Source organism: Epinephelus lanceolatus, chromosome 13, assembly GCF_041903045.1.
Source record: "Epinephelus lanceolatus isolate andai-2023 chromosome 13, ASM4190304v1, whole genome shotgun sequence".
NCBI classification, from domain to species: Eukaryota; Metazoa; Chordata; class Actinopteri; order Perciformes; family Serranidae; genus Epinephelus; species Epinephelus lanceolatus.
The window spans coordinates 5,776,938-5,790,538 of record NC_135746.1 but is presented as its reverse complement, the minus strand read 5'-3'; the positions used below and the strand labels follow the sequence as shown (position 1 = coordinate 5,790,538).

Sequence of the window (13,601 nt, the reverse complement as noted above, 5' to 3'; positions counted from 1 at the left end):
AGATACTGTGCTTACTGTGAACTCTATCTGCTTCTAGATCTGCCCTCCAACAGCCCACATCATACCGGCCTCGTCTGATGCTGGCTGGGGCCCCGGGCTCAGGACAGAGCTCTCATTTGGCCCCCGCCTTGCTGCACCACCTGGACAAGCTGCCAGTGCACCGCCTGGATTTGCCCACTCTCTACTCCGTCAGCGCTAAGACGCCAGAGGAGTCCTGTGCTCAGGTAACACACGCTGATGCATTCACACACACATGCAGATCCATAAAAGGCCATCTGTTACACAGGTGGTTGAAATCTGGAGAAAGTAAGCAACATACTGGCTTTCAGGTTTAATGATTTCTACAGTAACTCTTTTCTTTTATTCAGTCAGATTTAAGCAGCAACGTGTGCTTGACCTCTCTGTGTGGTTTTAGGTTTTCCGCGAGGCCCGGCGGAGCGTGCCCAGTGTGGTGTTCATGCCACATATCTCAGAGTGGTGGGAGACAGTGAGTGACACTGTGAAGAGCACCTTCCTCACCCTGCTGCAGGATGTGCCCTCTTTCAGCCCTGTCCTTATCCTTGCCACTGCTGAGACTCACTACTCACAGCTGTCAGACGAGGTAGGAACACGGTGCACACACACCTGAGCTGACATTTTCAGATTTACCTCGAGGCCTGCACCATGTTTTTCAGGATTACATATTGCTGTTGATGGATTTCATTCCATGATGTGTGAGAGGAGAGTGCCACTGTGATGTCTTTTTCTATACGGTTTTGGAGGCTAAAGCAGGATTCAAAGGGTTCCTTTCTTTCTTTCATCTTGAGGAACACGAGTGTAGTCACACACACAGTGTCACAGTCAAGGTCATGTGCTCCCACAGAGTTTTTATTTACTTTGGCTCCGTCTCCCTTTTCTTGTCATTTATCCCGTTGCCCACTTTTCACATGGGTATCCCCACCCCTGCTCCTCCATCCTTCCCTTTGGATTTATTATTCTTTTTCTGAAAGCCAAAGCAGAGTCAGACCACCCGTTGTGGGTTCAGGCTGTCGGGGGGGGGGGGGGGGGGGGGGGGGCGTCAGAGCGAGGGGAAGTGGAGAAAATTGGAGCTGGAAAAAAGGGACGGAGACAAATAAGGAGGAAGGTCCTCTCTAGTCAGGCAACAGAGGGGCTTTAATTAGGTTCGGGGGTTGGCAGCCCCGTGTCTTCACCCCTGGCCACACACACACCACGTCAATAAGCCTCCAGGCTGCTCAGGTTTTTTTTTCTGTTTGTGTCTTTGTATGTGTGTGACTGCTGTTTTGGCAAGGCGTCAACCCTGGCTATGCTCCAAGGGGAGCGAGGCTCTGGGGATGATTCCTTCTCTGTGGTGGACTCATTAGGACTGAGGCACCTGGGCTGTTACACCCAGTGAGGCTGAAGATCTTTTCTAGCCTCTGTAGTGCCTTGAGAAATGTAGTCGAATTTGGCACAGACGTATCCTTGGACTCAAGGATGAAGTGATTAGATTTTGGTGGTCAAAGGTTAAAGTCACTATGAAATCACAAAAAAAGTTTTTGGCCATAAAAATCATACAGGGCTGCCTCCTGAAATGCAGAGGTTTGAATCATCGATCGACTGAGTTTCCTTCAAGTTTAGCAGTCTTTTTCATTGTCAGTCAGTGTGCAGTGTATTTCTGGGGATATTCAGGTCCCCAGATTTAGCTGCAGAGTGCGCTGCTCACTTTCATGCTGCTCTTCGTCACAGGCAGCTGCGTACATGGACACAGCTGCCTTGAGGAGGAGAGGCGTTGCCCGTCAGGCTCTGAAGGTTATCTTCTGCCAGAAGTCTAAGGTCAACATGACGTTCTGCAAAAACACTTGTCTGGCCATCATTTAACGCCATTACTCAGGAACAGAAGGAGAAACGTTTGGTTGGATACTAAATTGGTGACACTAAGCCTGGGTGTTTACTTTGAAACTATGCTGATTATAAAGATCTTTTGTGCTGCTGGGGGAACTATGTGTGCACAACATCTATGTTTCACACACATCTGGACAGACATGGATGTAAACTGCAACTTGACTGGTTGATGGAGGCATACAACTGTTTTACACAAGTATTCTAGTTATATTTTTGGACTGTCGTAGACCATAGGACTGACATGTATGAATTTTGGAATAATGGGTGTAGTTTCCCTTAAAGCTTTTCACCTAACTGCCCTGTTTGTTGATTACATGCTGCGTTAAGTATGAAAATGGAAGTAATCACACCGCACCGACCATTCAGCCTCAGTGTCATGTGACAGATTGCTATTCATTACATACTACGTGACTGGCTGAAACCACGTAGGACTGGCAATTACTGTTTTCATTAAATTACCTTTTCTTTGCTCATTGAACACATAGCCATGTAGCCTGTGAAGCTGGGAAGCTCATGATGGGACAAATGGTGTGCTGCATGAGGATATCAACACTGTCCTCAGGCTATGTTGGCTTTCTCCTGTGTCGTCTTCTCCATTTGAGTGTCTTGCGCTGCTAGTTCATAGTGGTGTTGCATCATTACACTTGTTAATCAGTTCTTTTCTTAACTTTTGTACAGTTGTAAGAAGACACAGTGTCTGCCTAAAGTTATGTTAAAAATCAAACTATTATGCCTGTAGTACACACTGTGTCCCTGTCTGGCAATCAACCCACACTGGCAATCAAAATGCATGGCATAAATATTTGACAAATCACTAACAATAATGCCAAACCCTTGTGCTGGACTACGGCCCAGTTGCTGTTGCAGTTTTGTTACTGGTTTTGATAAGGCTGCTGTTCAGTGAGTCATTGAGTCATTTCCACTAATGGTGATTCTGCTTATTTTAGATCCAGCTCTCAGATCTCTTATGCAGAAGCTTCCTATGAACACGACAAATTTCAGTGTTTCCCTCAGAATTAGAGGCGCCATATATGGTTAAGTTTCACGTTTAAGTGAGCCTGACGTTCTGCTGAGAGTTAGGAGCCCTGAATATCTGAACGGTGTGTGTGTGTATATATATATATATATATATACAGTACAGGCCAAAAGTTTGGACACACCTTCTCATTCAATGCGTTTTCTTTATTTTCATGACTATTTACATTGTAGATTCTCACTGAAGGCATCAAAACTATGAATGAACACATGTGGAGTTATGTACTTAACAAAAAAAGGTGAAATAACTGAAAACATGTTTTATATTCTAGTTTCTTCAAAATAGCCACCCTTTGCTCTGATTACTGCTTTGCACACTCTTGGCATTCTCTCCATGAGCTTCAAGAGGTAGTCACCTGAAATGGTTTCCACTTCACAGGTGTGCCTTATCAGGGTTAATTAGTGGAATTTCTTGCTTTATCAATGGGGTTGGGACCATCAGTTGTGTTGTGCAGAAGTCAGGTTAATACACAGCCGACAGCCCTATTGGACAACTGTTAAAATTCATATTATGGCAAGAACCAATCAGCTAACTAAAGAAAAACCAGTGGCCATCATTACTTTAAGAAATGAAGGTCAGTCAGTCCGGAAAATTGCAAATACTTTAAATGTGTCCCCAAGTGGAGTCGCAAAAACCATCAAGCACTACAACGAAACTGGCACACATGAGGACCGACCCAGGAAAGGAAGACCAAGAGTCACCTCTGCTTCTGAGGATAAGTTCATCCGAGTCACCAGCCTCAGAAATCGCAAGTTAACAGCAGCTCAGATCGGAGACCAGATGAATGCCACACAGAGTTCTAGCAGCAGACCCATCTCTAGGACAACTGTTAAGAGGAGACTGCACGAATCAGGCCTTCATGTTCAAATAGCTGCTAGGAAACCACTGCTAAGGAGAGGCAACAAGCAGAAGAGATTTGTTTGGGCCAAGAAACACAAGGAATGGACATTAGACCAGTGGAAATCTGTGCTTTGGTCTGATGAGTCCAAATTTGAGATCTTTGGTTCCAACCGCCGTGTCTTTGTGAGACGCAGAAAAGGTGAACGGATGGATTCCACATGCCTGGTTCCCACTGTGAAGCATGGAGGAGGAGGTGTGATAGTGTGGGAGTGTTTTGCTGGTGACACTGTTGGGGATTTATTCAAAATTGAAGGCACACTGAACCAGCATGGCTACCACAGCATCCTGCAGCGACATGCCATCCCATCCGATTTGCGTTTAGTTGGACGATCATTTATTTTTCAACAGGACAATGACCCCAAACACACCTCCAGGCTGTGTAAGGGCTATTTGACCAAGAAGGAGAGTGATGGAGTGCTGCGGCAGATGACCTGGCCTCCACAGTCACTGGACCTGAACCCAATCGAGATGGTTTGGGGTGAGCTGGACTGCAGAGTGAAGGCAAAGGGGCCAACAAGTGCTAAACACCTCTGGGAACTCCTTCAAGACTGTTGGAAAACCATTTCAGGTGACTACCTCTTGAAGCTCATGGAGAGAATGCCAAGAGTGTGCAAAGCAGTAATCAGAGCAAAGGGTGGCTATTTTGAAGAAACTAGAATATAAAACATGTTTTCAGTTATTTCACCTTTTTTTGTTAAGTACATAACTCCACATGTGTTCATTCATAGTTTTGATGCCTTCAGTGAGAATCTACAATGTAAATAGTCATGAAAATAAAGAAAACGCATTGAATGAGAAGGTGTGTCCAAACTTTTGGCCTGTACTGTATATATATATATGTATATATATATATATGTATGTATGTATGTATGTGTATATATATATATATATATATATATATATATATATATATATATATATATATATATATATATATATATATATATATATGTATATATATATATATATATATATATATATATATATATATATATATATATGTATATATATATATATATATATATATATATATATATATATATATATATTCCAACAATGCTGCTAGTTAACGGTTCAGCTCCAGAAATTGAAATCAAACATGGCAGCAGATGGTTTAATCGTGGGGGGCTGCCACAAATAAATGAATGTGTGGGAAAACTTGGATTTAGTGTTGTCACAATAGAAAAATTATGACTTTGATGTCGTGCTCAGCGTTATTGCTAAAAAATTTATCATAATAAAAATTTTCATGTCAGTCGATATTTATCACGATACATCTAAAATCATTATTTCTTCAAATTCAAAGGCTGATTTTTGCTCCAGAGTGAAGGTTGAAGAATCCTGGGTTTGAGCTTCATCACCATGAGTAGCCAGACTTAAAGGGGAACTATACCCATTTTCAAAATTCATACGTTATTCATACTGTGGTCCAAAAATATTAGTTAACACGAATGATCCACGAGTGGATGGAAAAAGATGTTAAAATCTAGATGACACTGAGAGCACCCAGGGTAATGTTCTTAGTATATGGGTACAATTTTTTGTTTCAGAACTGAGAATATTACAATAGAATAAAACTCTGTATTCCACAAAATCAGGCTCCCATTCATTGTCTGTGGAGCAGCTCAAGACTTTATACCCTAAGACATCATCAAGTTTGAGACTTACTTCTCTGATTTCTGGCTGTGACAGAGTAGCTCATGTTCACATGTTGAGTGAACTCTCCAATGCCATGAAAATAACATTGGAATTCATAATTTAGGTGATGTTCCCCTTTAATGTCATTTATGTTTATTATTTTCAGTCAGTTAAATTGTAGTTTATGTTCTGTTAGGTTTTTTCTTGTTTGTTTGTTTTTCCATACATGTAGGTATGTTTTGACAATGAATTATGACAATAATTTGATTATTATAAATAATTGGATTCAGGTCATAGTGTTATTAAAGCTTTAACATGGTATGCAGTGATCTGATGTCCCTTATACTATAATAGTTTGTTTATTTAATCAGTGCACCTTGGTGGCAGTCTGAGCTCTACTGTGCATATAATTATTGACAAAAATGTACATGTCATTACCAGCACTGATGGAGTATAAAGTAATAATTTTATAATTTATAATGGGTATTGTTGGTCTGTATAACTGTGAACACCTAATTTTTAAAGAAGCCTACAAGTTAATTTCGCCAGTGTGGATATTACGTTTGAATATAGTTTGCCACATTGTTAAGTTTGCTAAAAAGACAGAGCCACAGTCACCAAACAGTCATCACTGCCCTTAATTGCCTTGTCAAACTTTCGTGGTTAAAAAAACATCTCTTCTTTACAAAATAAATCACACTCGCTTGATTAGCATCTGAGGGCATGAGCACTATTTGTGTTATGTATCACATTCATTAACCTGTTGCACGGCTCTCGTCGAGATGCATTGCTAAGTTGAGTGTGTAGGTTTAAAACATCTTTTACAGACAGGCTTTGCAGTGTCTGTAGGCTTGCCCTGATTGTCGTCTGTGTCCCCCAAAAAATGCTGTATTTCACCTGGTGTGTATGCTTTGTCAACAAACCGTACACGGTCAGAGAGGGAACTTGCATTTGCAGCCATGCCTCTCCCACTATGCCCTCTGGGAGTGGAGGCAGATCACTGCACATACACACAGCAGGGCAGTGTGTGTGTGCAGCTTGCTGCTGTCTCACATTGATGCAGCTCATAGTACATACTGCCCTTATTAAAACGGTCATTCTTGAAGTATTGGTATTAATAAAATGGGGCATATTATCGTTTTAACTGCAGGGTATTGCGATATCTTTTGAGTAACTGTGTACGACTAACACTTAGTGAACACTCAGTGGATTACAAGCAGGTTTCAAGTTTCTGCTATGAGGACACACAACCACCGCTGCAAATGATTTTCATTGTGATGCAGGTGTAAGTAAAAGCTCTGTGTGGAAGTCGGGAACAAATCTAGTAGTTGGCCCCCCAGGTTTTGTAGAGCGAGTATGACTCGCAGACTATTTGCTAAGACTACGTGAGTGGGATTTACTCAGGCTGTGTACATGTTAAGCAGCTATAATTGTTTGTTTTATCAAATGATATTGCTTGTGTCTTGTCTCCAAAGTGGCCCAGTAGTTTCCCTCAGCAAGGTTTGAGGAGTTTTGGTTTAATTTTTTAGGCATAGACAAGCTGCAGTCTATGGTGCTTTAAGTGATTTGGCTATCTCTGAAAGTGTTGTTTCACTCTCTGGCACGGAAAACACAGTGACAGCTGCTGCCTCAGCTCCAAACCTCAGCAGGGAACAGGCAGCATCCCTCCCCAGCCAAAACTGACACTACAGGCTTGGGTCCAACTACATAGCCTCCCTCCCTCCCTTAACAGCCGTTCACTCCGCTTAGATTGACTTCCTTCTTGGTGGAGGACCGATGGAAATTGCTAGAACACGTGATTGTAAGTGTGAAGTAACTGCAGTTAGAGTGAGAGATCGTGTCCCATCAGTCTTTACTTTTACCGCTGTAACACTTTTTGGGATGTGTGTTTTGAGTCATCTCAAGTGCGTTTTAATGGTATAAACTACATGACGAATCGCACCACATTTTTACCACCAGGACCTGATTGTTAATGCATCATTAATCTGGTTGAGATAAAGTAGACAATGCTTCAAACAATAGCCATGTCAGATGTTTCGCTTTTGGTTGATTTTGCAGCACAATGGCGTGGATGGAGTTATAATTATAAAAAATTAACCAATTCATTATAGTCAGGATTTATTTTTGGGAGCGCAATGTTTACTTGTCTTCGAGCACATTGAAGATTGCATTTCTGAGATTCAACCAAAAAAATCTTGATTTAGTGCAACAATTAACATCTATACTTTTACACCAGCTTAAAGACAGATTGTGTAAAATGATGGATGTTACCATCCTGACGTCCTCAAGTCTGGCATTTTTTGCCATCTCCATCTTGGACTTTTGGAGCTAGAAGTGACCCTATTTGTACGAGAGGGTGGAGCTAACCCTTGTGCTATCTGCTAGCTTGGTTAACACAGTGGATGGATGTACCATGGATGTATTAAGAGACCTGGATACAGCATTGAAGGTGGGAACACGTTCATCCCTATGAAAGCTGCTCAGTGGTGCATGAAGCCAAAAATGCTCTGTTTCCGCAGTATAAAACTACCTGGATGATTGGCACTGCTTGCGCATCATTGGCTCATTGAGCACGCACTGTACAGACTTCAGCCGGCTGAGCTGGCTACTTGCGGTTTAGTGCCCCACTAACTTGAATGAGTGTAAAATGATTTAATCGTGCTGCACTTCTGGACTTTCCAAATGTTACTGGATTGAGTGGATCAAATCCTGTTAGTGGAACAAGTCATTTCACAGGGGCTGTACTGCTCAAAAAAATTTTTTTAGTGCCCATTGGCATCACATGCTACCCTGGAAATCCAGAGATCTCGCGAGAGCACAGTTTGAATTTGCTCAGCGAGTCACTCTGGCAATCAGTAATGATGCTCATTACCCATGCTGTTGGAGCCGAGCTGCACCAATCACATTGGTGTATCTGATATAGGCGGGCCAGAGGCGAGCTAAACAGATGACGACAGCGCTGCGACGACAAAGTCCGGAATCAGTCAGTAAACATTGCTAGATGGCTACGGATGAACACCAGCTGTTTGAAACGGCTTTGGCCGCTACAATGAACGAGTTAGACTTGGCTTTTTCTCTAAAAGAGGAACAGAAGAGGGCGCTCGAGTCTTTCCTTTGCAAGAAGGACGTTTTTGCTGTTTTGCCGACCGGATACGGCAAGAGTCTAATCTACCAGTTAGCTCCACTGGTAGCTAAGCGCTAAGTTTTGTTCTGATTGGTCGTAGTGTTATCCAATTGCGTGCAGTGATATTTTCAAATGCATGCTTGGTGCTGCCCCTCGAGTTGGGCCATTTGCATTACTCATAGCCAGACCCTAAATCTTTCTAGATTTGGCACACTCCACAGTTATGGTTAACTGTAATAATGCTAATTTCTGCTAGTAAAAACAGGCTTAAAACCATAAAATCAGCAACTTGTCAATGGACAGCACCCACTTGTCACTCAAAGTGGCCACACCCAAACACGCCTTTAAGCCTTAATAAGAGTTATTGTGCGTAAGTTATATAAATGTTCACCCCCCATACAGTTGTCATTAATATTGAAATTAGCTATAGAGACCAAAACTGTTTTTTACCAGGCTGTAAACATGTTTATTTCTCCTGTAAAGTTGGGCATTTTAACATTAGGGTATATGAGGAATGACTTGGTTTTGGAGCCAGCCTCAAGTGGCCATTAGAGGAACTGCAGTTTCTGCTGCTTGTTAAATGATATATAATATATTATGCACAGTAGAGCATTTGGCAACACAAGCTTACAAACTCAAGGAAGTTGCGACTACCCACTCCTGAACTACAGTGCACCCATATTGTCAATTTGCTTCATATACCTCAAGCTTTGTAATACACATAGGAGTCATGGCACAAATTATGGCGTTTGTGTGAGTTAACAAAATGCAGCAGATCTGAAAGAAATGCTGAGTCTTCTTCAAAATCATGGTACCTACACAAACTGTACAAAATAATGGTGAAAAATTGTCTTTAGAAATGACTTGAGCCACATTTGTTCAGGCATAGCACCATCTGGTTATAAAACAACTCTCCGAGCCGTGTGCTGTAACGTCACTGGTCATTTTTCCTCAGTGGATGTAAAACATTTAGTTAGTGAGAGCATACATCATCCATTTTCTCTTGTTTTTCCGAGTTCGGGTCGCAGTGGCAGCAGGCAAGGCAAGGTAGTCCACATATCTTTCTCCCTCGCTGCATCCTCCAGCTCTTTTTGGGGGACCCCGAGGCACTCCCAAGCCAGATGGGAGGTAATCCCTCCAGCGTGCCCTGTGGTCCGCTCCCAGTTGGACATGCTGGAACAGCTCCACAGGGATGATGCCCAAACCACCTCAGCTGACTCTAAGGAGCAGCAGTTCTACTCTGAGCTCCTTTTAGCCGCTTTTATCTGTGACCTCATTCTTTTGGACACTACCTAGAGATCATGACCATAGTTTAGGGTTGGAATGTAGATGCAGTGGTAAATCGAGAGCTTTGCCTTCAGCGGCCTCTTTGCCAGGACAGTCCAGTATAGCGTCTGTATTACTGCTGACGCTGCACCAGTCTGCCTGTCAATCTCAGGCTGAATCTTACCTTCACTTAGTTGTTACTATCTGGACTTCACTGTGTGCATTATTGTCAGGACGCCATTATCACCATTTTTCTTATTGCAGGATGTTTACTACTCTGAGACATCCCTCCTGGTTTCTGAGAGCGTTAAGGTACCATGTTTAGACAATTGTGATTCAGGAAGGTGTCTGAGCTGTTTTTATGTGGATTACACGAGGAGTTATTCACTCAAGCTGTGTTTTACTGCCGTCTCATTCTACACCTGCAGTAGTGATTCTTTTTTGCAGAAAATTGAGACGGAGATGTAGGAACAGGGCAGAGTCGGGCAGTCTGACAGAAATGTTTTTGCGTTGCTTTTAAGTCTGTTTCTGCAGTTAGGAATTGATCATGCTAGCAGAACAGGTGTCCAGTTTTGTTTTACAGTTGCACTACCCAGCCAGACATCCTGAATTTTCCTTTGTACATTCAGCTCTCTTCTCTACACCTCCCTCTTTTTAAGCATTCACTCTCCCTGTGTCAACACCCCCGCAGCCTTTATCATGATGAAAAATACTCAGAATCATTACCTGCTGTGTGCTACATACACTTTGGCTGTCTCTGGCTCCCCTACTGTCTTCGATGTTTTTACTCCATTCCTCCTTTTCTCTCCTGTCTTCTGAGGAGAGATTGTGAAATCCAGAGAGAGGGAGGATAAGAAAGAACAGAAGGCAATGCAGGGAGAAAGGGAGAACAAACATGTCACGGGTAAGGGAGAGGATCGATGTGAAAGACAGATGGGGGGAGATATAAAGTGGAAAGGAGGTGCTTGGTCAGCAACAGGGCTTCCCATCGGGAGCGGCCTTGAGCTTCATCGTGGAAGTGAACTGGGATCTTTGAAGCCCCAGTATAGATGCACACCAGATATTAAGGTAGCTGGGAAAAGCCTTGTCTCCCATTACTGTGTATTAACTTATCAAAATTGGTAAAAAAAACAACAAAAAATCAAAACACTACACCGTACCAGCTGGGTTTGTGGATGGATCTCTGAATTTAAGAGAGGATATTTTTAGGAAGCTGGAATGGAGAGTCAGTAAAATTGGCCCAGCAATATGCGCTGGTTGAAAGATATTCCCTTGCTGGTTGTAGATGTGTTGTTTCCTCCCCCAGCTATTGTTTTGATCATAATAATTACAGGCAAATTCATGTTCCACTATTATAATTATTAATTATCAGCTGTGTCTTTACAAACATAGCTGATGTGTTAAACACCCCAGACAATGCAGTGAAATTATCATTTAACATAAACCAGGTGGAGGATCGGTCAAATCTGGTTACAAATGTGAATTTATCAACATAGTTTGATGTTGCAGTTCTTATGTTGTGATATAAGATAACCTCTGAATTACAGAGGCGATGCAAACTGAGAAAGGTGTTGTAAGGCTGAGTGTTTGAGTGGGATTGTTTTGTTACTGGGGTCAACAACTAGCAGGGATTCAGACCGAAGACAGAACTGTGTTCACGTTACAGAATAATATGCCACACAGGGGTGGTGGAAAATAATTGACTCTTGCATGCTTTGTGATTCTCTCTTAAAAGATGACGTCTCAGTACAGAAAAGTCAATAATCGGAAATGTAAAACCCAACTCTTCGACATTATGATCAATTGATCTATTTTTTATTTTATTTTTTGTTAGTTTTCTCTTCACTGAAAATAAAACATGAAAAGTAAAGGTAAAGGTAAAGTTCCACTGATTGTCACACACCTGAATGTGTGAAATTTGTTCTCCGCATTTGACCCATCCCCTGAGGGAGCGGTGCCGCGCTCGGGAATCATGTGGTGATCTAACCCCCCAATTCCAACCCCTGATGCTGAGTGCCAAGCAGGGAGGCAATGGGTCCCATTTTTATAGTCTTTGGTATGACCCAGCCGGGGATCGAACCCATGACCTCCCAGTCTCAGGGCGGACACTCTACCACAAGGCCACTGACCTGCCACAAACCTGCTGAGTTACCAGGGAAAACAAAAGGTTGGCGCACTTCCTTTGTGCCATGAATCAAGCCCACAGTTTCCCGGGAGATCGTACTGAGCGGCTGACAGAATTGCATAATGAAAGTGAGGTTTATAGGGAACCAATCTAAACACAGATGGTGTACTATGCTATAGCCATTACATTGTGCAATCAACATTTACTTCATAATGATAACGTTAAAGCCAAAAGTGTGCCTATTTCCACTTTAAGTCCTGAACTTCATCTAAGCAGAATGCTCCGTCTCCACTGTGCTCAGTTGTGCTTTAGCTTAATGTAGTGGCTGATGAAAACAGGCACGCACTCCCAGTTATGTGACAAACATAAATTGGAGTAATCAGTTTAATACAGTGGGTGTACAAAATGAAATTGGGTTGAAATGTAGGATTCTCAAAAAAAAGGTGATGAATTTTATAGGGAGGTAAAATTAAGAAATGGAAGGAGATTTGGTGCGCTGCCCTGTGCAAGGAAAAGGACAGAAACCTCCCACACAGCCACCATAGTTTCATCGTACTGAGGTAATTCTCTGCTTTGCCATTTCATAGTGTAAATCTAGCTGGGAGCCTCGGCCTTTGTGGTTGTTTTATGCTTTAACCGTCATTACAACAGGAGTTTAATCGGAGGGCGTATCAGTATATCGTGGTGGTGACTGAATTCTTATGAACCCCTTGTTTGTTTTTAATACAGGTGAGAAGTATGTTCCAGAGGACCTACGGGGAGGTAGTGACGCTGTGCCCTCCAGGAGAAGAGGACCGGAGGAGCTTCTTCTCCGACCTGCTGCTGGTCCAAGCGGCCAGGGCTCCGCCGCGCCTCAGGATCACAGGTACTCACTGTGCTCACTTAGACATACACATGCAGGATGAGACAGTGATGTCTCATCTCTGCTGTCAGTGCTAGAGGGCAGTGTTGTCTGCATGTGTGTCTTTCCCTCCTAGATCAGGTCTCCATCTTTCCCACAGTCCTTTCTGAGTCCAGTGGAAGGTGGAGGAGCAGATGGTATTTCATTGGTATTTGAGAGATCCTCTTGTGTGTGTGCATAATTCATATTTGCCCACTGCAGTTAAATGTTTGACATCTTAGAAGCTGTTTAAATTCACTCAAAGGGATAGTTTGGATCTTTTGAAGCGGGGTTGTATGAGGTACTTATCCATAGGTGTATTACCTATGGTAGATGTCACTTGACACGCCCCCAGTCTGGAGAAGCAGGTCGGACACAGCATGGAAGCTAGGCGATGTACTGCTGCTTAGTCCCACAAAAAACATAAAAACAGTAACAGTTTAAGTGTTAGTGTAAGTCACCCAATAACACAAGCAAACGAACTGATTGAGGCAGTGATAGAGAAGCAGCTCCTGTGTTCAGTGATGTTAAATCACTGTTTTTCTCAATGGAGTCTGGCTTTGAAGAAAGCAATCTAACAGCTTCAGTTCCCCGTCGGAAATGACTGTCTGATGGCACATTAAAGTGGTAAATATATAGCATACACTTAAACTGACAGTGATTTTTTTTTAGGCGGCGAAGAAATATGTTTAGTAAGTAAATATTTAAGCAGTACATTGCCTAGCGTCTGTGTTGATACACCTGCCTGCTG

At 42.6% G+C, this 13,601-nt stretch overlaps 1 protein-coding gene across 1 annotated transcript in view; it reads left to right on the top strand.

Moving 5' to 3' along the window:
• The window catches only part of atad2b (ATPase family AAA domain containing 2B), a 126,320-nt gene that overhangs the window by 19,680 nt on the left and 93,039 nt on the right, over nt 1-13,601 (top strand). Inside the window, exons 18-20 of the mRNA XM_033648440.2 lie at nt 38-224; nt 416-601; nt 12,700-12,835. Coding sequence (XP_033504331.1) covers nt 38-224; nt 416-601; nt 12,700-12,835 — 509 coding nt within the window. The remainder of the gene's footprint in view (nt 1-37; nt 225-415; nt 602-12,699; nt 12,836-13,601) is intronic.